At 44.7% G+C, this 27474-nt stretch overlaps 1 protein-coding gene across 5 annotated transcripts in view; it reads right to left on the minus strand.

Annotated features, from left to right (window-relative positions):
* Positions 1-27474, minus strand: part of UBASH3B (ubiquitin associated and SH3 domain containing B) — a 115820-nt gene that overhangs the window by 67583 nt on the left and 20763 nt on the right. For 4 of the 5 annotated variants that reach the window (XM_075604280.1, XM_075604281.1, XM_075604278.1 and 1 more), the window contains exon 2: positions 7699-7752. The exons of the other annotated variant lie outside the window; for it this stretch is intronic. In XM_075604280.1, coding sequence (XP_075460395.1) covers positions 7699-7752 — 54 coding nt within the window. The remainder of the gene's footprint in view (positions 1-7698; positions 7753-27474) is intronic. 5 annotated transcript variants of the gene reach the window in all.

A 27474-nucleotide genomic window follows, 5' to 3' on the forward strand; every position in this document is an offset into this window, starting at 1 on the left:
ATTTTGCATAAAAAAGAGAGAACCGAACACAGAAACAAATTCTGGATACCTTAATGATGCCAACGAGAGCTCAATTGTGGGGATCCACCTCCGTTTTAACAGATTACTTTGACATGGGAAATATGGCGTGAGCGGGAGCTCTAGAGCCCTGCGGGATGGATCAGACTCGGATGGGGGCAGATCAGAGGAGCAAGGAGAAAATCGAGAACAGCAATTGGTTACAAGGAGCGACATGAAAGCGTTTTGCTGTGAAATAAAAGCTTTCTTTCAAAGGGAAATGGCAGAACTACGCAGAGACGTTAATGCAATAGGGGACGGAACTGATGCAATCGAAAAACGTCTAGATACAACTATTAAAGCACTTCAAAAGACTGAGAAAACGACCGCTCATTTAACGTCCCTACTTACAGACCTCTAAGACAAGCAAAAGAACACAGAGAAGAGGGACAGGCGTAACAATATTCGTCTTCGAGGAGTGCCAGAAGCCATCACAGATCTGAGAACTATGTCTCTAGATGGCTGATGTATATGTTGCCTGACAAGTCCGAAGCAGACCTACTTTTAGATCGCTGCCATAGGGCGCTCAGATCTAAACCCCAGCCTGGAGACCCCACCCCCACCCACCGGGACATTATACTGAGATTCCACTTTTTCAGAGTAAAAGAGGCGTTATATCAGATCACCAGAGCCACTAATAATATCGAATTCGAAGGAATAAAATTAATGGTTTTTCAAGATCTGTCCCCTACCACCTTGTCTAAAAGAAAAAATGTTCTCCCTGTGACTACATCTCTAAGAGATAAGGGGATCTGCTATTGATGGGTTTTTCCCCTTCGGTCTGCTAGTTCTGAAAAATGGTGCTACTATCACCCTTAGACACCTGGAGGATAGCGAGGCGTTCCTGCGAAAAGTAGGCCTAAAAACAACTTCTACTGGCCTGCAGGCTGCAGAGACATCCTTGTGACGGTGAAGGGGTCCCAGGTATTAATAAGGGTATTTGGCCAGGCTGGGTGCCCCTGAACCAGGTTGGGAATTATAGTGTCAGTTCTGCAACCCAACCAGGGTAATAATACTGTAAAAGTATTTGAAATGCCTGTGTCTCTTCCCTAGCAATAAGGGGGATGAGCTAATACCATGTAACAACTGTATAAACCATGAAACAGGGTCCCCGGAGTCGTAGTGGGTAAAGGTAGTGTCAGCTCTACAGCCCACTGATGCCGGCAACTCTGGAATTATGTTACAACAGTCTGAGTATAAATCATGTGACAAGGTTCCCCTGAATCAGTTAAAGTGACTGTAGAGTGTCAGTTCTGCAGCCCAGGGCTGCCTACAGTCCCCTTAATATGTAATAATATGTTTAAAATGTGTTCTCTAGGAATAAGCCTCTAGCACGGTTTAAAAGGTTAATTGGATAAGCGTGCCTGTGGTTTTGTGGTAGAGTCCGGCATTACAACACTGTATCACTGTGTAACCGCAGAAAGCAAGGGAAGTCTTAACCGCAAGTTAAATTGGTTAAGTGGTCTGCGGTCATGAAAAGATGCCAGATCGCAACATTGTATAATCTGGTTTCCTCATTCAATTAAGGTCAATTGGTAAAGTACGTCTGCGGATATCGATTGCGGCCGGGGATTGCAACATTGCATCCCGACCTCAAACAGCGGACCGGGGAAAAGTTTAACCACAAACCACATCATAGCCCTCACATAATTAAGCAGCTAACTTTGGATAGGAAGGTCCTAGCTTTCTAATTTTTGGTGTGCAGAGTGCTAGGGGGTAGACATATAATATAGTATAGTTATAAGAACTGTAACATTTATTTAAAAGCATAAATGAGAAGTAGCTGAGCGTTTAGTACTTTAAAGTTATAGGAACTGGGACATTTACATTTCAGTCAGGCAGGACAGCGGATACATTAAGCATTCACCATTGTCATTTATGATCAGGGATGAGTCATGTATAATGTAAGTCCGGGCTTCTGAGACTCCCTGTGGAGCAGGCTCCAGGGTGTCTGTAAAAGTCTGGGGCTTCAAAAGACACCGACCTGGGGAAAATGCTAAATGTCAGGAAATGTTTATAAACAGTTTGCTTAGCAGATGTCTGGGCATCCTGGAGGAAGGTAGAGATTCTGCCGCCGTGCAAGAGGGCTTGGTCAGGTATGCTAAGCGGGTTAAGTGTGAAGTTAGCGCATTACCCTTGGCATACCGTGAAGCCCTTTGCCCGGCTGCAGAAACTGTTGGCAAACTTGCCATTGGGTGGGAATTCACTTCCCACGCCACGATTGGCTGTGTATTATCCAAATAGGCTGGGGAGGGTATGGGGTGTGTGTTCTACATCAGGCATCTGTGTGTCAATCAGAGCGAAGCCTGTATGGAAAGCTGGGTCTGCAGGAAATCTGGATTGCCAAGGGACATGCGCAAGTTTGCCACCACTGCCCCTGGCTAGCTCATGCCACCCGCTGGGTCAGGCTACTCCAGGTCTGGCAGAACAAATGGCACCCCGGACGACTGCCCATTGTTCCCAGGACGTGTGTACTTGAGCCCTTCCCTGGTACCCAAATGGCTTTCACACCTCTGGCATTCTCTGGTTGTTTTCAACTCCCGTGTCCCGCAGACTTACTGGTACCAACTTGGTAGCCCTAGTAAATATGGAAAGAAAGATGGCACTGGGTGGACTTGTAACAATGGTAGAGTTAGTATTATATTCACTATATAGGAGAAAATGACGCCTGCTACTGGAGTATATAGCAGGGAATCTTCAATTCCCCTATGTATACAGAAAGGAATCTTCAATTCCCCTATGTATACAGAACGGAATTAGTTAGAAAAGAACCCTAGTTCTTAGAGGTCAAGAGATTTCAAATGAGACCACACTCTAAACGTGTGCGATACAAATATACTTTTAATAATATCAAAAACCTAATAGATCTGAAAATAAAATACAAAAATATGAAATTATTCCTGCTGGGTAATAAATAAACCAAATAACATTTAAACTCATAAAACCTAATCAAAAAAATGCCCTGGCATGGCTGGAAAGGTAAAAACAAAAAAATCCTTTATTCACGCAAAGTACTGGTTATGCATATACAGTCACTGGGCTCAAGAGCTGAAACTCCTGAACCCCAATATACGGACCGGGGCTAACCATTCAAGGGCTTGACCTTTATTGAGAGCCTGGTGTCACAGGAGACCAGGCATTTACACCTTTATACCAGGATCATATCACTGAGCAAAACCTAATAGTAAAACAAATTGTCATTTATTCCATAGAAACAGACGTACACACCGTGGATTACAAAATACAAGAGAAAACACACTTACTGGGGTGTCTGGCCTTTCCTAAGTGGAACAGTCCATAAAACAAAGTCTTTAGGTTGACCAGGACTTTGCCCGAAATGTCCTGGAACTCAATTCGGCATAAAGCTCCTGACACCACCGCTGTATCTGCTCTGGAGATGCTGAAATCCCTTGACTGGGAAATAGTACCAAAGTCCTGGTACTCTTTTCGGCTTGCAATCCCAGCCGCGACCGCTATGTTCTCTTCTCAGAACTTGGCCCTGAAAAGTGTGACTTTTTCACCTTGAAATTTCTGTAGCCGGCTCACGTCTATTCCTCTCTGAGCATGTTTTGGTGATTTCAAATTTGCTGCTGCTGTCTTGGCGCGTAGAATCTCTCGTCCGGATTGGCTGCAGGGTTTCTTATAGTATTTTGGAATTCATTCAAAAATACTACAGCCAATCCCAGTGTGGGAACTTTCCAACCAGCCAATCAGATGGCTGCCCGTCTTCAGAAGCCGGACAAGCGGATCTTCTGAATGAAACAAGGGCATGCTCGAGTTTGCCACCTTAGCCACTTGCTATGCAGAAGCCACACACGGGGCTAGGTGCCTCATGGTCTGGGAAGGCGAATGCTAGATGGAACGGCTTGCAGTGATCCCAGGATGTGGGTACTTTACTTAGCCATCCTGCCCAAATGTTCTTCACAGCTCTGGCAGCATCTGTGGCTTTCAAGTCCAGACCTCGAGTAGACACAGTGGCACCACAGTTTGGTAGCCCCCTGGCTTAATCAAAATACCGGCTTTGAAAGTCACAGCTTATTTTACAGTGCACAAGCATAATACATTTTAAACACACCTGTTAAATAAGATATACTTTTAAAGGGGTTCATTGTCAGGGCTGTATCTCATTCCCTTCTTAAAAACCAGATTAGGTTTCATAAAAACCCTTGCAACCTTATATATGGTTGGAGTACCCCCAGAACCTCTATCCCAGGTTCTGGGTGATCAGTGCATTAATTTGGCATCCCCCCTTATACTAGGGACCCCTTTACCATTTCAGGGATAGCACATAGCCCTATGCCCAATTTACCTTTCTGGTCTGTGCTGAATCAGGGAGACGAGCAAGCGTTTTAAAGGGGAGATTTTTCCGGAGCAATGTGTCCCAATGTATTCGAGAATCCGACCTGATTCTCGAATACATTTTTGGGGTATCAGCAACTCTGGAACCCCGCTTCCTAGACACATTCTGACAAAACTTTCTCCGTAAACCCCCACCTGAAACTCATTGCCTAGCAATCTCTGCTTGCTGGCACACCTGGAAAAGTAAAACACAGAAAATTATTTATTGTCGCACAATTACATACATTGCATGTACAATAAACAGATTCGAGAGCTGACACACTAAAACCCAAAATATGGATCAGTGGTAACCAGCCGGGCGTAATACCTTTATTGATGGCCTGGTTACCTCGTCACGGTAACAGTTAGACACGGACCACCGATACCAGGATACCGGACGACATCAGCAACCGGCTGTACATCGAGAGGAGGTCGAGGACTTCCAATCCAGCCGGAAACTGAAGGATCGGTCTAGCGGTGTGGGAACCAGCGGTCACTTCCAGTGTGGTACAGTAACATGTCCATAACATGTCATGCCCTAAAATGTCACTATTGATGTCACTAATGTCACTAATGTCACTATGTGTATTACTCACCTGCTGATTGAATACTCATCTAATAATATTCACTACACTATGAGATGACTTGATGAGATGATTTGGACAATAGAGAAATTTCTCAGGAAATTGCATCATGTTGGAAGATGTGAGGTCAAGCATCCAGCTCCCGAACAGCAAGTTTAGATACAAAGAGATAAAACAAGATTGCTTTGGGCCGGGTCATATGTAAGAAACGTGTTAATCACTAATCAAAAATAAATTTACAACATCTCAGATTCTGCTTGATTCTTTGAAACAAAAAAGACGGGCCTACATGCAAAACTTGAATAAATCAATTTTAACATGTGCATTAAATAACTTCTCTCTAACTGCTCGTATAACCACTCCCCAAGTTGCAAACTGACACACAAAGAGCTCAAGCAAAATACCTTGAAACATAAGAGAAGGTAACAACGAAGTTTGAAGGGCAGTGTAATCCATAAGAAGAGGTTTATTGTACCCGTCGTAAATTGGTATTAACAGAGCTAAAGAGACTAGGTGACAAATGGGCGTCAAAGATGTTGCTCCTTTGGAAGACAAACCTGTACAGTGGGTCCTACTGTATACCTCTGTCCAATCTGACAGTATCCAAATGTTTGTGCCCAATGGCACAGATTTGTGGTGCTTGTTTATTATAGGTCGTAATAAACAAAGGAAAAAGTGTATTCTCAACTCCTGAATTAGATCACCTAGGGCCCAGGGGCATGTTTCTTCTTTTTGGTACCCCGTTGAATTAAATCTTTCCTGTCAGTTTCTGCATGATGGAATGCGTCCTTTACATCTTGAATGTTACCGCCACTAGAGATAAATCTTTTATTTGACTGTGCGACAAATGAGTGGGGGTGTAAGAGAGGGAGGGTGGGAGGTGGGGTTGTAAGAGGAGGAGATGCAAGAGAGGGAGACGAGACGTGGGGTGTAGGAGAGGGAGGTGTAAGAAAGGGAGGAGGGAGAGGTGGGGTATAAGAGAGGGAGGGGAAGAAGTGGGGTGTGAGAGGGAAGGAGGATAGGTGGAGATGTAAGAGAGGGAGAGGGAGTGGTGGGGGTGTAATAAAGCGAGGGGAGAGGTGGAGGTGTAAGGGAGGGGGAGAGGTGGAGGTGTAAGAGAGGGGGAGAGGTGGAGATGTAAGAGAGGGAGAAGTGGGGTGTAAGAGAGGGAGAAGTGGGGTGTAAGATAGGGAAGGGGAGCGGTGGGGGCGAGGGAGGGTAGTGAAAGAGATGGAGGTGAGAGAGGTTGGTGTATAAGAGAGGAAGCATGAGAGGGGGGAGAGAAATACATGGGGGGAGGGGGGAAATTGAGGGTGTGTGTGAGAAATGAGGAGTGTAAGAGAAAGAGGAAGGGTATCACAAGGCCGCCGCTTCAAATTTTAGTCCTGGGCCAGGGAAAGCTGTCGTGGCCCTGCTTATTGCTACAAATGCTAAAAATGTAGCCTGATGACGTATTGTAATCCAGGAGAACCATGTCCCATGACAAATCATTCCCAGCATGGATTGAAGCCCTAGGCTCAGCTGCTTGAAGATCACTGTACTCCAAATATTTCTTCTTTATCTTCATCTTTAATACTTTTCTTCTTTCTTCATATTTGAGGCCCTTGCTCAAACATCCTCTCTCTGCCGACAACTGGGGTGGTATGAGAGGAGGTGCAGCCCTTCTATAAGGCATGTTGCCGTCACATACCAAGTATAAATGATTCAGGTGAAAAAACAACCAATGAGATTGCTTGCTTTACCACTTGTGTCCCACACTTCATTATGACATAAGACGTTTAGGGTTGTTATTTCCCACACTACATCATTGGCGTGGTTTCCGGCCTTATATGGAATTAATAATGTACCCTGGGTCCTCAAACATCTGCAATAACTAAGTGCAGGAAACACATGCTAAAGCAAGAAATTGTGCCCCAAAATCCATAGCAGTGCAGAAGTGCAGCAGTGCACTATGGTGGAGGTGGCCGGGGAAAGTATTTGATCCAGAAATATTTTGGCCGACACTTCACTTATTCTGCCCCTGTGCAGGAATGAAAATGTACTGTTTAAGTTGCTCTTCTGCATTATTTAGCCATATTACTAGTGACTTATTGATTAGTGCCAGTAAAGTGCCACTGTGGAAGTCAACGTTACTTATAGTAGGGCAATAATGCAATTTTCATGCAAATGGTATTTATTAGATGTATTCCTCATAGATTACTAAGAAAAATGAAATGTGTATATATAATTCTCCAAAAATTACTGTGTTGATAAAAAGTTACTAACATACTTTGATTTACTTTTCAAATGATTTATTGCTATTTCACTGATTATAGTACTGTATGGTTACAGTGAAACAACCCTCAAAAAGGCAAGAGCTTAGAAATACCACTTTATAATTGAGAGTTCAGTGGTGATGGACAAAATAATTGGGTTTCTTAGAATTAATGTGTCATGTGAAAGGTGGGTAACACATGTTCCTACTTACAGCCCTGAAAAAGCTAGCACTGCTACTGAACACAGTTCCTTCCAGAACTGAAGACATTCAATAGCAAGCCAGTTTATAAAACCATTTCACCATTACATAGGTTAGTATAGGTAAGTACATCCCTACATTTAAGAAAATGATTACCTAAACAGTTTGTTTTTTTAAAACAGTGTAAGTTGTACTCCAAGTTCTACAATTAGGATCACCAAATGTAAAATCAATTTAATTTAAAATCAATCAATTTATACCAACCAGTCACAAGCAGCTTGCACACTTCTTCCTCCAGTGGATGCTAAAGCTTTTTGTCTGCAAGAAATAAGCGGATATATAAATAAATAAATGTAAACAAAAAAAGGAACCGTTCACATAACTGTTAAAAAAAAACACTGTAACAGGAAAGGATACTCCCCTTGTAAGTAAATGAATGAACACCTCAAACTATGAATATTAGTTACTTAACAAAGCATCGTTTGTTTCCCGCCATTGGCAAATACAAAGTCCAATTAATACGACCGTTGGCGCCAAATGTGAACATTTAATCAAATGAAAATGTTTATGAACATGTTCACAACGAATTGACAAGGAAATACCAGTGTAGTAGAGTAGAAATATACAAAATTATTAATGTGTGACTTGGCATTATGCATACTTGTTTAAAGCAGAAGGGGCTAGATCAACAAAGCTTTATTAAATCATAACTCATAAACGTTACCTAAAACAGGAACGGATTTTGTGTTCCCTGAGGGTAACGCGTATCCTTAAAGCTAATTATATGCAAAAACAATGGCTGTTTTACAAATCATTAACATCACAATATTGTAGCATAACGTTGCGTTAGCTTCCAATAACATGACACTAAGTATGTCTTAGCCTTACTCTGATCCAGACCCTGAAATACGTCATTAGCTAACAGAAAGAGGGGACAGGAGAGGGAAATAATGCTATGTTAGTTAAATCATACCTAACTGTGGTGTTAAATGCATCCAGAATCTGTAAAAGCCCTAATTCTGGGTGCGGATGTGAATAACGCCAAGTTTAAATATGACCTAACTCAGAGGTGCACAAAATGGGTGGCACGCCCCCCAAGGGGGTGAGAGACTTTCTGGGGGGGCTCTGCAGTTACAGAAGCCCAGCGCTTCCCTGAAGGCATTTAAATTAAATGCCAGGGATCGCATGAGGCCTCTGTAACTTCACTTACCTTGCCTTCCAGCGATGCATTGCCATGGCAACCCGGCGTCAAATGCCCCCCCCCCCCCCCCGAAAATCTTGTTTGTGCACCCCTGGGTTAACGCAGCGGTGCACAAACTGGTGGGCGCACACCCCAGGGGGATGGGAGAATTTCAAGGGGGGGCACGGGCGGTAACAGAGGCCCCGCGCTTTTCCTCACGACATTTAAATTAAATGCCAGGGGAGGCGTGAGGCCTCTGTAACTGACTTACCTGCTCTCTGCCTGGTATTAGGCGGCACGTCGCCATGGCAAAGCGCGTCAAATTAGTCATTGGAGAGAGAGCGCGAACGCTGCGGCTTTCAGGCAGGGGGGCGCAGCTCAAGAAGTTTGCGCACCCCTGGGTTAACACACTGCCATCCTGCATTAACTGATACTCAAGCCATTGGCTGTTAACACAGTATTGCCATGCGATAACCTGTATTGGAGGTTAGTTAATTCTGGCAAAGGAATTTTCATTGGGTGCACTTTAGCACGAAGAGTTGAATTTTAGAATTAAAAAAAGGTATTAAGTATTATCTAATACTTAAGAAATAATTTATTTGAAGAAGAAAAAAATACACGTAGGATATTGCTTCGATTGATCCTTTAACATTACTGTAGATCAGGGTTTCCCAAACTTTTTTCTCCGTGACCCGGTTATTTTTGAACTTCTCCTTCGTGACCCACTAAAATTTTTATCGCCTATACTGGCCTATAGGGCCTGCACAGACACACACACAGCCACTGATACACACACACACAGCCACTGATACACACACACACACACACAGCCACTGACACACGCAGCCACTGACACACACACAGCCACTGATACACACACACGCAGCCACACAGAGACACGGCTACACACACACACACACACACACACTGATACACACACAGAGACACTGCTACACACACACACAGACACTGATACACACACACACAGACACTGATACACACACACACTGATACACACAGACACTGATACACAGACACTAATACACACACACACACACTGATACTGATACACACACACACACACACACTGATATATACACACACACACACAAACACACACACAGACACTGATACACACACACACAGACACTGATACACACACACACTGATACACACAGACACTAATACACACACACACACTGATACTGATACACACACACACACACACACTGATATATACACACACACACACACACACACACTCGCTCTCCCCTATACGCACACAGACACAAACAGTGAATTACAGGCAATGACGGATGTGAGTGACTGGAGGGGGGGCCAGGGACTGGGTGGGTGGGAGGAGGGGGGGACTGGGTGGGTGGGAGGAGGGGGGACTGGGTGGGTGGGTGGGAGGGGTGTGACTGGGTGGGTGGGAGGAGGGGGGGACTGGGTGGGTGGGAGGAGGGGGGACTGGGTGGGTGGGTGGGAGGGGTGTGACTGGGTGGGTGGGGGAGGGGGACTGGTGGGTAGGAGAGGGGGACTGGGTGGGTGGGAGGGGGGGACTGGGTGGGTGGGGGGCTGGGTGGGTGGGTGGTAGGGGGGGGACTGGGTGGGTGGGTGGGAGGGGGGGGGACTGGGTGGGTGGGGGAGGGGACTGGGACTGGGGGGAGGGGGGACTGGGACGAGGACTGGGTGGGTGGGGGTGGGAGGGGGGACTGGGGGGGAGGACTGGGTGGGTGGGGGTGGGAGGGGGGACTGGGTGGGTGGGAGGGGCGACTGGGACTGGGTGGGTGGGAAGGGGGGAACTGGGACTGGGTGGGTGGGGGGGAATGGGTGGGTGGGGGAGGGGGACTGGGTGGGAGGGGGGGACTGGGTGGGTGGGGGAGGGGGACTGGGTGGGAGGGGGGGGACTGGGTGGGTGGGGGAGGGGGACTGGGACTGGGTGGGTGGGGGGGGAGGGGGGACTGGGTGGGTGGGGGGGGAGGGGGGACTGGGTGGGTGGGGGGGAGGGGGGACTGGGTGGGTGGGGGGGGGGGAGGGGGGACTGGGTGGGTGGGGGGGAGGGGGGACTGGGTGGGTGGGGGGGAGGGGGGACTGGGTGGGTGGGTGGGGGGGGAGGGGGGACTGGGTGGGTGGGGGGGGAGGGGGGACTGGGTGGGTGGGGGGGAGGGGGTACTGGGTGGGTGGGGGAGAGGGGGGACTGGGTGGGTGGGTGGGTGGGGGGAGGGGGAACTGGGTAGGTGGGGGGGAGGGGGGACTGGGTGGGTGGGGGGGGAGGGGGGACTGGGTGGGGGGGGGGGGACTGGGTGGGTGGGGAGGAGGGGGGACTGGGTGGGTGGGGGGGGAGGGGCGACTGGGGGGGAGGGGGGACTGGGTGGGAGGGGGGACTGGGACACTTGGGTGGGAGGCAGTGACTGGGTGGGTGTGTGGGAGACGGTGGGTGAGTGACACTTGACAGTGACTTTGACAGTGACTGGGTGGGGTGACTTACCTTGCAGCCGGACACTTTCCCCTGCTGCCCCCGATATCCCCTGCTGCCCCCGATATCCCCTGCTGCCCCCGATATCCCCTGCTGCCCCCGATATCCCCTGCTGCCCGGGACGGGAGGTGGGCTTGGGGGCACGGGAGGTGGGCTCGGGAGGGAGTGCCACGGGAGGTGAGCTGAGGAGGGGGTGCACGGGAGGTGAGCTCGGGAGGGGGTGCCACGGGAGGTGAGCTCGGGAGGGGGTGCCACGGGAGGTGAGCTCGGGAGGGGGTGCCACGGGAGGTGAGCTCGGGAGGGGGTGGCACGGGAGGTGGGCTCGGGAGGGGGTGCCACGGGAGGTGGGCTCGGGAGGAGGTGCCACGGGAGGTGAGCTCGGGAGGGGGTGGCACGGGAGGTGGGCTCGGGAGGGGGTGCCACTGGAGGTGAGCTCGGGAGGGGGTCGCGGGAGGGAGCGGGCAGCAGAGGACTTCCTCCTCCGTCACACGTTGGGAGCGGGGGGGAGGAAGGGAGCGGGGGGGAGGAAGGGAGCGGGCCCTGCTTGCCCTGCGCATGCGCGCGGGACCGCGGGGGGAATCGCTGCCATTTTTTTTAACTCGAGCGGGGAGGGGGGGGGGAGACACCGCGCGGCCAGCCTCGCTGCGACCCGGCAATTTTGGTGCCGTGGCCCGGTGCCGGGTCGCGACCCACCATTTGGGAAACGCTGCTGTAGAGGATAGGGAGGAGAGTGGATGGGAGAGAGGGAAAAAGGCGAAAAGGGTTTAATTTAATTTGTTTTCTAAATATTTTTTCATTTGTCCCAGTTTTTACTTTTGAAAATCTGGTCACCCTCCACTTAAAGCATCGCAGAATATCCTGGCAGATTTGTTAGCATTTGTTTACTGCATGTTGATGTTTTACAATGACAGGAAGCAAGGCCACTCCCTGTTTGTGAAATGTCTGTGTCCCCGAGGACAATTCCAAGTAACTGTTCCATTCCCCTTTTTCCTAACTTTGCGGTTTGTGAAGTGGCAATACTTTGATTAAACACATCTTTTCTGAAGAGGTCTGTATCATATACTGTATACTCTAATATGCAGGTACTCTTGAAAGTTTTTGGACAACATCCTGTTTTCTAAGCGAAAAAAGTATACATTTTTCTATATGACTTGGCATTGCATCATTACATTCTGATTATACTCTGTGTCAGTGTATTGTTCGTTTAGGTAAGGCCTCGTCCAGGCTCCCTGCTTGCTCGCTGAGGCGCGCTGAGGCTCAGGGAAAGCGAGTGCTTTCCCTGGCCTTGCGGTTGCTTACCGCACGCGTTGTCAGCAGGCCGTCAGGGGGCGGGCCGGGAGCGGGCACGTCACTGGCCGGGGGCGGGCCAGTGACGTCACGGAGCTGGTTCGCCCTCATTGGGCGAACCGCTCACGTGACCGGCCTGTCGCGCCGGCAAGCGGGGGAATTTTAAATTCCCCTAAGACCTACGCTTCCGCAAGCGCGCGGAAGCATAGGTGAGCCCCTACTAAAGCCGCTCTAATTGCGGCTGTAGGGGCTCAGTGCTGAGTGGGAGCGCGCGTTAGCGCGCTTCCGCCAGCAAGCAGAGAACATGGCCGAGGCCTTATACTGAGTATCAGTGTATATATTGACCTTAACCACACTATACACTGGCTGAGAGTATTATCAGACTGTATTAGTACAATGCCTCTCTCCTCAATTAATTAATAATTAAAATGTAATATTAATTTCATATAAAAACGTTTCCTTTCCAAGTAAAGAGTGCAAGTAAAGAGTGACACTGCTCATTTGCATGTCATTATCCAGAATCCCTGGCTGCAGTGGAACCACTGTTGGCCAAGCGATAAAAGGGGAAAGACAGGGTTGCAGACCTGTCTGAAACATGCAAATGCATCACAAGTGGTATTTTTATTTACTTTCCAATGAGTGGAATTTGTAGCAAACACATAATCATCATGATGCGATGCTTTAAAATTACTTTGAACTATGTGCCATACAATATCTATGAATTGATGTAATTAACTTCATACATACAACACACATTTTATGAAGATTTATACTACTTTTTAGCATTCAAATTTGACACACAACAATTTAAATATGATCTGAGTATTTATACATAGGCTACATAGTGTCTGGACTCTAGAAATATAATTTTGTGTGAATTTCAGATGGCCAGCAACTTAAGAAATTAATTTTACCCCCAATTTGCTACTGTGAAGTGTAGCAATTTATATAAAAAAATATATACACATTGGCAGAAATACCAAATAGTAAATTATATGTTTCAGCATTATCTGCTCTGTTTACAATAACTGAAAATGATGTACAGTGTAGTGTAGTATGGATAGTCACCCCTTTTGATAATGTATGCAAATGATGCCTCAGTCTCCAAGGAGGCTGTAAGGCCTGGGACACGCTGCGCCCGGCGGCGCGGGCGGCTGCACGGGCTTTCCCCACCAGCAGGGTAATCCTCCCGAGCCGGTCCCGGTCCCCCCTGGCTGCACAGCTCACTGCACGCTGTGACGCGTCAGCCGCTAAGGGATACAAGAGAATTGTAATCCCTAGCTTCGACGCGTCACGTGGTGTGGCTGTGAGCCAATGAGGAGGGGAGGCTTCGGGAGGAGGAGAGGCTTCGGGGAGCGGGGAGGAGTGTGGAGGGAAAGCAGCGTGAGTGCCTGTTTGTGTGTGTGTCTGAGTGCGTGCGTGCCTGTCTGTGTGTGTGTATGTGTGTGCCTGAGTGCGTGAGTGCCTGCCTGTGTGTGTGTGTGTGTGTTTGTGTGAGAGTGCCTGCGTGTGTGTATGAGTGCCTGCCTGTGTGTGTGGGTGTTTGTGTGAGAGTACCTGCGTGTGTGTATGAGTGCCTGCGTGTGTGTGTGTTGCTTTTAATTAAAAACCATCAGCAGCCCGAGCCCGTGGAGGGAGGGGGGGAGAGTAGCGGGTCCCTCCGCTCAAGCCACGCCCCCCCCTCGCGCTCAAGCCTCCCACTCCCGCCCACGTCCCGCTCCGGCTCCCGCTCCCTACAGACCGCATATCGCGGTCTGTGTATGTCAGCGCCCTGCATGTCTGCAGTGCGGGAGCGCTGACGGAGGGAGCGGGGCCTTAGCCTGAGCGTAATACAATAGGTGTTGAATATAATGGTCTGTTTACTATGCCAATTTTTAACCATTCCAGACTTGTATTCTTAATATTGTTTTAGTTTAATACTAGTTCAGATTTACCAAAGATAAAAGAGTATTTGTACAGGGTATGGTTGATTCTCTGTCTTCTGGCCTTCAACCTATTCCACAATAATAGTCAACAGTACTGGGTGTTATAAGTGCTTAGGTGGGTATTTAAGTATAGTAAAGAATAATGTTTCTGTAGTCCCAACTGTATAAGTGTGATTGTTTTGTACTGTAGTTTGCTTATTTTCCTGGAGTTATGAATTTGCATTCAACAAAAGAGCACACAGTTATCATAAAGAAGAGGAAGCATAAAACTAAGTAAGAATTGTTTTACACTTCCTGTGTAAAGGAAATAAAGTCCACCACAGTTGCTGGAGGGGGAAGATAAACTGTCAGAAATGAGTGTTGAAAAAGGGATCTGCAACATGTAACAGTTTAATTTTTGGTCCATTTTCTTCTTATTCCTAATCTGATTAGACATGACATCGAAGGAAATATGTATATATACTGTATTTATGTTTGCTGAATAGGAAAATTTGAAATTAATCTCACTGACAAATATAACAAAGTACCTTCCATACTATAGTAGGCCTAGATTATAAAATCTTAAGGACACCGAAAGGAAATTGCTTTTGCCCCATAACTCAAACACTTAAATTAAAATGACTCTCTCAAATACTGGTTAGTTCTGCACAAGAAATACCCAATAAGTTTAAAACCTTGAAATAGAAGTTTCAATGATTCCAGATTTTAACAAATTGACATATGCTTTAAATGACAGACAATTACATTATTGCTAGTGATCTGCGATTTTATACAGGAAATCCAATATAAGTACATATCCAAAACATATTTAACAGAGTGTGATAAAAGAAGACCATAGTGATTCCCAAAGTTGGTCTCTTATATCACCATTGGGGCTCACCTTTTCATCCACGAGCCTCTTGTGATTGGCAGGAACTTCGGTGTCCTCAAATTGGGCTGTTGACAATATCCCAATTAATTCCAAAGTGGCTGAAATTAGAAGTACAGCTCAACCCCATTATAGTGCGATCTGCTACAATGCGGATCCGCTTATAATGCGGTGTTAGCGTGGCTCCCGTTTAAAAAAAAATATTTCTTTTTTGGCAAACTTCCAGGATTTGCTATGTCTGGCCATACACACACACACACACACACACACACACACACACACACAAACCTGTTTGGCATGCGAGAGCTCCCATAGTCCTCTCTTCTGTTTGCTCTTTACTTCCTAGAAGAGCATGTGCTGTGTTTCTAGCATCATGTATAACCTTAATCACACTGTCAGTTTAAAGCAAAGGTGCCAGGAACAACCCCGCAATTTCCAACTAAACACAATTTCTGCAGAATGTGTTGGTATGCAGTTTGAGTCTTACAGTTTTCCCCATACACAGCTTATGGGCTGCAATATTGATCTCTACCAGCTGTCTATAGTTAACTGGTGCGCAAATCACATCAGGACATGGAAAGAAAGTAGAGACACAAAATAGTGCAATATTGTCAACCCCAACAGGTGAAATCAATGTTGAAAGCTCTATAAAATTTGCACTCACGTGTACAACGTGATAGTAAGGCGTTGTGGTTATTAGAAGTTACCAACTTATGTTTCCAGATGGGTACTCCAGATCCATAGAAAAGGAAGGGAAATCCATATACAAAAAAGGAAAAAGCAAAATAGTATAGTACTGCTTTTAATATTAAAAACACAAAGTATTCCACTTACATAAGTGCCTTTGTTGTGAGCATTCAGACCACCCTGGGTCATATGGACAGACAGTTGTATTCACAGCAACAGCATCTGCTCCGCGGCCGTCACAGCACACTGGGCTGAATGAAGTCGTCTTCCACTCTGGATGTCACCAACTAATCATTGACTACAGAGTGGCACTTTGTTGGTGACATCCAGAGTGGAAGACGACTTCATTCAGCACCTGTTTCTTCTTCGATTGCTGGTTGGATTTGGTCTGAATCCTGTGTCGGGAGCTGCACTCTCTAAGGACAGTATATTATTTAAATGTTATTGGTTTTAAGTGGTGTTATTTACACTTGTTAATTTTTCACTAGTCTATAGTTAACTGAAGGTATATACTGTATATTCAAAGACACTGTTCCTGCATCTAATTTGCTTGGTAGTCCTCTTTCTGCCTCCTCCAATGCCACAAACATTTTTTTTTAAAGCCAAGACTATTTTTCAGAGTTACCATTTTGAACAAACACATTTGTTCCCCCCAGCAATTTCTGAAATGAAACTTGGCTTAGTAACTGGGTTTTTGTTGCAGGAATTGAAACCTTTAATTCAATGTACACTATAATGAGCCATGAGGACACACACACACACACACACACACACATATATACATACACACACACACGGTTTCATTTGGCCCCCTCCTTCCCTGCGTGGGGGTGCCACCGGGTTCCCTGATCGCGGCGGCCATTTTTTCCCCCTTCAACAATTCAATGCTTTATTGCTACCTACATATGGAGACAGACAGACACATGGAGACAGACAGACACACCACCCCCACCACCCTCCCCCCGCACGATGGCTGATCCATGGTGTCAGATTCCCAGCACCCTGCTCCGGATAAGTCTGCATGGGGGTGCCGCCAGGTTCCCTGATCGCGGTGGCCATTCCGTCCCCCCCCCCCCCCCCCAGCGATCCTGGTTATAACGCAGTGGTATCGGGTGGACCCCGAGCCCCGCATTATAATGGGGTTCAGTTGTACTTCAAAACAGAACTTTCTGGTGTTCTCACTATTTTATTTAAATAATCAGTGATTCTTTACTTGTGAGCACATTCACATGTCTTAGACAGGTCTACAACCCTGCTTTTCGCCATTATCATCTAGCATACAGTGCTTCCACTGCAGCAAGGGATTCTGGGAAATGACATGCAAATGAGCACACAGTGCTACCTTGTGTCTCAAGCTCACATTACATGAACAATCCTTAAGTCAATGCATGCTGCTTTAAACACAGCTTTTAAACATAGCCTGGGATGAGATGCAAAGCTTTGCAGGTGTAGAGTCCTACCAGCATGAAAGTCAACATGCCACAATCAGTTAAGAACAGTATATAATAAGTTGTTGGTGGATTTCTCTCCAAGCCAAAACTGCTAACGCTGGTTTTCCATCTTGATCTTGGGACACTAAACCGCAAGGTATTTAACTGGTGGTTTACCACAGAGACACTTTGAAGAAATTAGAATTATTTCTGTATCATTCACACTTTTGTTTTTCTAAATCACTTTTTGTCACATTGATGGTTATTGTAACAATTTTCTTCTACATACAGTGTTTTAGGTTCCAGTATCATTGCTACTCTATAGGGCTTATTATATTTTTGTTATAAGGTCCAATCAAGAATATATCTATTAATACTGTTAGTCCTTACCCCATTAGGTTCCCTTTAATTTTGGGTCCTTTCCTGTTTCTGCTCCACTCACTCTCACTCTCTCTCTCTCTCTCACTCTCTCTCATACACACATACATACACTAGTACATAGTGTAATATAATAGTGCATACATTTTTTTAATTTGTATTAAAGTTTGCAGATTAAGAATCATTCATTCCATTACTACCGTCAATAGTCTGTTGTTTACCACTATAGGGATATCTTTATTGAAGCACGCTTCAGTGCTGCTTTCTTCCTTCTCCAGTAGTCTGCCTACCTCCCTAGTAGCACACAAACTCTACCTACACCAGTGTTTTTCAACCACGGTTCCTAGGACTCCTTGGTTTCTGCGGGCATCCCTAAAGGGTTCTGTCATGATAATATCATGAGATATTATGTAGGTAATTCATTTGGTGCTTGAGGGGTTAATGAGCTACCCTTGTTTTAGCAAAATACAAAATTCTGGGCTTGAAACAGGTCAGGACTGTTTCTTTGGGTCTACTCTGAACTTCAACGGGACTTACTTGGGGTTGGGGTCTATCCTGGATAGCCCACTCAAGGTGTCAATTCTTTTAATCAAGTTCTATAGACCTGATCTGGGGAGAAGAGCTTCAAAGCCTCTTTACAAGGGGTGCCATGCCGGTGCCATGAGGAAAGAATGTTTTTAAGTCAGGGAAAAAGATTTTAAAAATCAGATCTCTCCATTGGCATGCTTGGAACAAAGCATGTGAGACCTCCTGTTCTGAGCCGATGGCCTCGCTGGGGAAAATCCATAGCATTTGGTAAAGTATAGGAGTCTCTGTTTATGTTTTATACTTTTATTTTAAGAAGCTGTTCTGCCTTATATTGTAATATTATGGGTTTTTTTGTAATACCTTTTCTGTAATCTAAGCACTGTATTTTTATATATATTGAAACATTTAATAAGTAATGCTTTGGGATCTGAATGAACTGATTGCACGCTCTGGGGAGAATAATTACGATTCGGGCACATTTATGCTACAACTGATTTTGATGTGTTAAAGTGCATAGTTTTTTCCTATAATAAACAAGGACCTGGGGCCCTGGCAAATATTTTAGTCTGATATCTTTTATCATATTTGCATACCCTCAGGTGGTGGCAGTGGATAGATCTGATTTGCAATTGAGTAGGGGTTAATATTAACTGCAAAGACAAAGAATAAAAACCGGGCGCTTCTCAAAGATAAGTGAATATTAAATAATTAAGTAATTATGCGATATACGTGACAGTGATGTTCAATTAATAATCAATACACAAATTGTGTTTAGTGACCTTCACCAATGTGTGAAAAAATATATAAATATTAAGGTGCAATACAATAATGAAAAAAGCAGCTCTACACCCTTAAGGCGGACTGTTCAGGTCCAGATGGTTCTTGTGCAGGTTTTCAAATTGGAGCGGAGCGCTGGGTGACTCAGGATTATGAAAAAGAAAAATAAATTCAATAGTGCAGATGGTATAACAATGATAGTCTGAATAAAAATGTTCTCTGTAATAGTTGTACTCACAGATTGTACTATCAAATATAAGCGTATCAGAGACCCTTCTCTCTCTGATGGGAGCCCTTAAATGGATACCCCTCAGAGTGGTGTCTTGATACAGGAAGCTTGTAGTATGGTTGGTCAATTATTCTCCCAGGGGTATGTGAAAGTAAAAGAGAGAACGCACAATAGAGTAGTATAGTCTAAATTGTATTAGCAGCAATCGATAAATATATGTATAATACACTCACATTTTGTAATAAAATAATGTTCGAGGGAGAGGACAGCTGTGGATGGAGAACACCGGTTTATCCAGGAGCGGCGGAGCCCTTCCGCATACGTATGCGGAAGGGCTCCGCCGCTCCTGGATAAATCGGCGTTCTCCATCCACAGCTGTCCTCTCCCTCGAACATTATTTTATTACAAAATGTGAGTGTATTATACATATATTTATCGATTGCTGCTAATACAATTTAGACTATACTACTCTATTGTGCGTTCTCTCTTTTACTTTCACATACCCCTGGGAGAATAATTGACCAACCATACTACAAGCTTCCTGTATCAAGACACCACTCTGAGGGGTATCCATTAAAGGGCTCCCATCAGAGAGAGAAGGGTCTCTGATACGCTTATATTTGATAGTACAATCTGTGAGTACAACTATTACAGAGAACATTTTTATTCAGACTATCATTGTTAATATTAACTCCCTGCTTCTTGGAGGAGAAAGGTGGGGTGGCTAGAGTAGCTGTGTGTATTATCTATGGTTGCATATCTAAGTCACGTGCTCACTTGAGTGCTGTTTGTGGCGGTGTTATATTGGGACGGATTGAGGGGAGATATAACTAATTTGAGGGACCAGTCAAAAGTTACCTTTGCGAAGGTGAAGAGTGGGGCAGTTTGTGACCTGTAGAGTCCTTGATCCTGTAGAGGAGAATCCTTGATCCTGTAGAGGAGATATTGTCCATTTGACGGACCATTGCGGAGGTGAAAAGTGGGAGCGCTTGCGAGCGTCAGTATTAACCCTTGTCCCGTATGCAGGTCGCATGCTAGCTGTTTGTTGTACGTGACAGGTTCCCTGTAATTTTCCAGTCATTTGAAAATAGTACCAAGTACAGAAGAATTTACAACGCATCTGATCACAGATGTGTTATTAGAGAGGGTTGGGGTTCCTTACAATGCATCTGATCTATTTATTTATTTATAAAATGTTTTACCAGGAAATAATACATTGAGAGTTACCTCTCGTTTTCAAGTATGTCCTGGGCACAGAGTTATGATAACAATACATGGTTACATTAAATGAAATGGGTTATACAGTCGATTAACAGACATTTCATGGACAGTTATTGTTGGAAAATTGGGTACATGGGATAAAAGGGCCGGTGAGTTTCAGATTGAAACTAGAGCAACTTTAACATCAAACGGCTCACACCCTTTGGCTGCCCTTTACCTCCGCCTTTGGAGTGATGTAGAATGAAGGGGTTCAGATTGAATGCAGCTGTGGTTTCAAAAAATCCTTTGTCCTCTTGGGTCATTAACATTCCAGAGGGTGGGGCTGACGAAATACAGCAGTAAGCAAACGCAGATATTAACCCTTAGCACGCTGGTTATGTGCAGAGAGGAGCCGTTCTTGGGGAACCCCATAAGGCGTCCTCCATTGGGGCGACATTGTTTTTTAGGTGCAGATCAGGGTGATAGAAATGGGAAGTGGGGCTCCCTCCACTACTGTCTCCAGCATCCAGGGCCTGCTGGCATATTCTTTCTTCCTCTGGAGCAATCGTCTGGCGGGCAGCAAAGAGCTCAGACGCGCTATTAGAGAGGTTTGGGTTCCTTACAATACATCTGATCTAAGACGCACTATTAGAGGGGGTTGGCATTTCTTACAATGTATGTGATCTCAGACGCGCTATTAGAAAGGTTTGGGTTCCTGACAATCCATCTAATCTAAGACGCACTATTAGAGAGGGTTGGCATTCCTTACAATGTATGTGATCTCAGACGCGCTATTAGAAAGGTTTGGGTTCCTTACAATACATCTGATCTAAGACACGCTATTAGAGGGGGTTGGGGTTCCTCCGAATTACACAATATAATTATAGGATTCCTTAACCAAAAAAAGTTAAACACTGATCTACACCATACAAGTTTGAGCGAGGTTACTTTCCTTTTTTATCTGATATTTTTCCAGCACTAATGATGCCCCTTTGATTTATCATGACAAATTCCTATTGAAAGGTTATTGCTTGTGCAAGAGTAACCATTCCCAGCCTGACAGTCAATTTCCACTGCTTCAACAGGGTAATTCAAGGCCGTTAATCTCAACGTATGAGTACTTGCATGTCATAACCTCCTTCTTCTCAGGCATTCTGCTCCGTATGGGCCTTTATATACAGTACCATAATGTTTAAGAGAAAGGCCAAAGTTATCTTGCCTTCAAACATACAGGACACAATGTATATTTTAAGTCTCCTGTGAGAATAAGGGGTTCTATGTACATAGGGTCGCAAATGGAATATTGAGCGTTAAATTGATCCAAGAAACTGAAGAAATATACAGTTTTGCTTGTGTGTGTTTCTATGTACTAACATTTTATTTTCTGATTGTCCACCTTAAGCGTGAAAAATTCTATTTGTTAGGTATATTGGTGCAGAAAAATGTTATGTACATGATGCACAGATCTAAATGTTATGTACTTAAAAATATATATGTGTGCCAAAAAAATTGGTGAAACTGCATCAAAATTTTACGCCAAGTTGAACCTGGCGTAAATACTAAAAAGTCTGCATACGGTTAGTGAAGAATTAGAAGTGCTATGGTTGCTATGAAGCGGCTGGTACCCTGAAATTTCATGCCAGCACTTAATTGCCATTGGTATGTTGTCACTTTGTCTCTATGATATTAATATTTTTTTTACTTTTTTTGCTGACTTATTTGTGTAATTGATTTGTAAAAATGTTAATTATCATGACATTTGATATTTATAAACGCTTTATTGGTATATATTTGAGTGTGCACTGTTATTTCTTCTTAATGTTGCTATGTATCAACTAAATGTTTACTTGACGCAGCATGAATGTTTCATTATATACATTCACTAAATGTATTACTTTCATTGCAACAGCTATTATAAGAAATTGATCATTGATATTTACTTTTACTGGTCTTAAATAAAAATGCACATAATTCTGTTTGAATTTAAATTGTGTCAATTGTATTGTTATTCAAATATGTACTGGTAGAATGAGTTTTATTAACACAATTATTAACACAATGTTTTGTTTTTGCTTCCCACACAGTGGAGGAAATTTCTGTTCTTTCAAAGGCAACTTTTTGGTGTTGGTGTAAAATGAGTTTGCTATTTACTAACTGGTAGATCCTGGTGTAATCAATGAAACCGATTATTAACAGATAACAAGTAAACTTACAGTATGGTTACTTAACAGCTTCAAATTCTCAATGTGATTAACAATTTTTCATCCTTTGCATTTATCCTGCACTATACAGTATTTAGTATATTTAGCAACAGAATTGTTTTTGCTATTCTTTTGATGTATATCAATTTACATTATGTTAGCAAGAAGAATGTTAAACACTTAATGACAGGGTTATTATGGTCAATGTCCCAAAACAGAGCATACAACAAGGGAAAAGGGAAAATATACAGTAAGGCTGGGGAAAAGCAGTAAAACTTACCATAGGTTTTAGGCTAGCAGGAAATATTGCCCTGTAAAACTCTTAAAACATTAATTTATTCCTACTGCATGTGGGACAACATCTTCAACCCTACTCACAATAACCGGTTTTACAAGTACTAATAGATGCTGTTGTTTTAAAGGATCAGTCTTTATACAATACACTAATATTCCTTATCTGCTTATGAATTACCCTTAAAAAGGCAACTGTCAGGATCGCCTAGACCTCCTGCCTAGCCATAGCTTCCGTGTCCACTGGGTGTGCTGCTGCCTTCTGTTGGCTCTGGGTTCCTCTGTCTGTCTGTCTTCTTGTTGCTCCTGTCTCTGTCCTTTATAGCTTGCTTCCTGTCTGTTGTTTTTGCCTTTGCTTGAAGTCAGACTCCTTATGCACATGCTTCTGATCCTGATCTGTTTTCTGTACCTGTACCTGTATTATAGAAGTCTGTTCACAGTAAAAGCCCTTGCTGGTAATCTGGCTTGTCCCTGTTTGTTCCTGTTCTCAGTCCCTGCCCCCAGACCTGTCCTTGCTCCCCTGTCCTGTTCCAGTCTCCTCGTTGCCGACCTCTGCTTGTTACCTGACTTCGCTACCTGCCGCCTGCCTCGGACCTCTGCTTGTTACCTGACTTCGCTACCTGCCGCCTGCCTCGGACCCCTGCTTGTTACCTGACTTCGCTACCTGCCGCCTGCCTCGGACCTCTGCTTGTTACCTGACTTCGCTACCTGCCGCCTGCCTCAGACCCCTGCTTGTGACCCCAACTACGCTCGTCCTGTTCCGGCCACCGAGATCCTACCCGCCACAGGAGTCTCCCGTGACAGCAACGCTGATTCACAATTACTCAGTTTAACGTGTTAATGGTGACTCAAGTTTAAAGTGCTGTAAGCCCCACTTTTCTTATAAGCACACAATCTTCCGAGAAATTAACCCTTTCCTCAATAGGGGATTAAATTCTGTTGAGATCTGCATGTGACTGAAAAGTCATGGGTTCCCATGACTAGCTGACCACTAATTGCTACTAAGTGCTTACGATCTTCCTTAGGCCTTAATTATACCAAAAACTGCAGAGCTGCAAAGCGATCCGCTGACGTCAACCTAGCGAAGTCGCCGTGCTACATGTGAACATGCCAAAGAGATCTGTAGCGCTACTGCAGGGAGAGATGGCCAGATTGGTTGGTTGATGATGCACTGTGATTGATCATGCAAATCACGTGATGCGGCCGTCGTGTGTGAATAACAAAATCTCAAATCGCTTGAGGAGACAAACGCTATGAAGTACGTCGCGGTGCTTACGTCTCACTTGGTATGTGCACTCGTATTGGTTTGTTTTATTTTGTTTTTCAGGCGCGTGATTTTTGGTATTATCACGGCCTAACACTACATTACCTACCCTCCTTCGCTACCCAAGAGGCTATATCATACAATGCCTTACTATCTGCTAAGGCAAGCAAGGGGTTTACCCCTACAACCCAGGACACATTTTGTGATGTAAACTTGTAACACGCATCTTTATGTTATCTGCAGCAATTCTTCCCTCTTCCAACACTGAAGATATTTGCTTACATGTTTAAAACCCTTATATTGTATGATAGCTGCCATTTCTTCTCAAAATAAATATTTTTTTTAACTTCCTGTTGATGAAATCGTAAGAATTTTAAGAGGAAGTTTAAAAGGAGCTTTATATTCTTGAACTTTGCTTTCTTGCGTTTTTGTTAAAATCTTTTCAAAGAGCTTTAAAAATTAGATTTGAGATTTTAAATGCTAAATTTGTTTTGGATTTTAGCTTAATTTACAGACACAGCACAATCAATGACCCGCCCATAGTGAAAGTGTGATGGACTAAATGGTATGGAGAACCAAAACTTTTTTTATTTAAAACTCTAGAATACCACCATTTTTTTTATTTACTCGCTTACAGTTCACCTTTGTACTTTAAGAAATTGTTTGTTTCAATGTATTGTTTATGCCTCTCTTACTTTTTGTTTTAAAAGCATTAATGTTATACAAATTCTTTCAATATATAGTCCAAGTAAGTTTGCCCCAATACAGAATACAAATACAGAATTTATGTCATATGATCACTGAGAATGGCAGTGTTTAATGTTTCAAATTTCCAGATGCTTTCAAGGAACGTTACAGAAAAACTTTACTTAGAAACAGTATTGTATACAAAGTTTTACACTGAATATAAAGCGACAACAAGATTACAGAAACTTAACATATACCACAAGACCCGCTCAATTGTACTGTAGAATAATGAAGAAGTGCTATCTACTTGGCCACAAGCAAATGATTAATTAGAATTGCACGACAGTGCTGAAGGTATCCCAAAGTTTGTCCCGTAAAATATTTGTCAGCAATAGAAAAAACTTATAGTATTCCCATTGCTGGAACTTAGTAGTAGGATAGAAATACAGGCTCTGAAAATCCTCCTTTTCAATGGTAAACTGTCTTGGTATTCAATGCGAACTTCCCTTTTTTGGACTTACAGTACTACCCATTAAACGGAGTGGGAGCAACAAACTTGTACAATGTGTCCTGAAGGATCACACTTTCAGAAAATGTTATCTCCAACGTTAGCATGCACATGGGGTCTACTTTTCAGCCCATTGGCAGTCTAGGTCCCCACCTAGCACACAGATTTTGCAGAGCAACTTAAAATCAATTAGCTTTTGCAAACTTTACAGTGGAGACACACACAAAGCCCTTATGTCATTCTCAAAATGGCAAAGCATATTCATGAATTCCGCCGGTTGATCAATAGCCTTGTCAGTGATCTGAACAGAAGTGAAGGACTTCCTCTTCAGCTCAGAGAAGCCAGTGAAAAGATCTGGGCCTTTGATCCTTTTAACAGCGATCACATAGCCTTGATGCCAAAATGCCTGTTGCACAAAGTGACTAGGTTAAACAACTTGAACCAACCTTAGGCAATGTTTTGATTTGAAATTAAGATTATTTTTATTTTAGCTGAGAAAATGTATTTTACTTCTTCTATTCTAGTACAGTTTGATCTGGCACCCAATATGATTATCATGATTATTTATGAATGCATTCCATACCAGAAGACCACTGGAGAATATAAAAGAGTAGGAAGGAGAGTGTATTTTGCATATGGAAATAGATAACATAGACATCCATCAGCATATTGTGATATTTTAATATCATACCAAGGAGAGAAGATTACCATAAAACTCCCAAATGTCAATATAAAATAATTTATTTAAAAAATGTTTCTACATAGATGCTGGTTGCACCTAACAGCAGGTATAGCCATTATAAATATTATAAATATTGTCAGTTTTCATGCTTTAGATCTGCCACATTTATAATTTACCATTATTCCTAACTGGGTTTGAATATTGCTCGGTCGGTCCCTTGTTGTGGGATTGCAATTGATTGGGGGTCAGTAACCCCTTCAAATTTTGTGCCTTCCAAAACACAATATCAGGTTGAGGTTTTAACATGGAACCCAAAATTGGGCCCAGATTTAGTATCTTCCAATGCGTACATAAAGATTTTCTTATGTCACCATGAGCGTTATTATACTTAGTGATGAATACTGGTGCATCTTTACATGTGTAGCCCCCTTTCCCTCTGACGATGGGAACTACGCATGCTGACTCTACCTGTGGCACACAGAAGGCCTAAGGCCCAGGACATAGTAAACTCAGCGTCGCTGAGGCGGGCTGAGCCGCGCTGAACAGATGCACAAAGCCCCTGCATCTGTAATCAGCGCGGCTATAGTTTCTCCCTCCGCATGCGTGCTGATGCATGCGGAGGAGGAGAAACTTCCCCGAGAGCAGCAAGTTTGAAATTTGCCGCTCGGGGAAGCGGAGCAGCGGTCACGTGACCGCTCCCATCCAATGGGGCTGCAGCCGGTCCGCCATTATTCACTTCAGAGCAACCAGACCGCAGCACCGAGGTGTGTGTGTGTGTGTGTGTCTGTGTCTGTGTCTCTCTGCTGCTGCTCACTGACCGATCTGTTCTGAGGTGATGCTGCTAAGCAGTACAAACATTCATGTTACCGGAGTCACACGCGCTGGTGCAGGGGAGTGGTGTGAAAAACGGGCTGGTGGTGGTGGGGGGGGGGGGGGCAAACAGAGTGGTGTGGTGGAGTGAGAGAGAGGAGGCAGAAGGGAGAGAGAGGGGGGGCAGAAGGGAGAGAGAGGGGGCAGAAGGGAGAGAGAGGGGGGAGAAGGGAGAGGGAGGGTGAGTGGAGGGAGAAGGGAGAGGGAGGGGGGAGAAGGGAAAGAGAGGGGGGGGCAGAAGGGAGAGAGAGGGGGGCAGAAGGGAGAAAGAGGGGGGGAGAAGGGAGAGAGAGGGGGGAGAAAGGAGAGAGAGGGGGGGGAGAAGGGAGAGAGGGGGGGAGAAAGGAGAGAGAGGGGGAGAAGGGAGAGAGAGGGGGGGCAGAAGGGAGAGAGAGGGGGGACAGAAGGGAGAGAGAGGGGGGGCAGAAGGGAGAGAGAGGGGGGGCAGAAGGGAGAGAGGGTGGGTGGAGGGAGAAGGGAGAGAGGGTGGGTGGAGGGAGAAGGGAGAGAGAGGGGGGCAGAAGGGAGAGAGAGGGGAGGCAGAAGGGAGAGAGAGGGGGCAGATGGGA

This window comes from Ascaphus truei, chromosome 6 (assembly GCF_040206685.1).
Source record: "Ascaphus truei isolate aAscTru1 chromosome 6, aAscTru1.hap1, whole genome shotgun sequence".
Classification (NCBI taxonomy): Eukaryota; Metazoa; Chordata; class Amphibia; order Anura; family Ascaphidae; genus Ascaphus; species Ascaphus truei.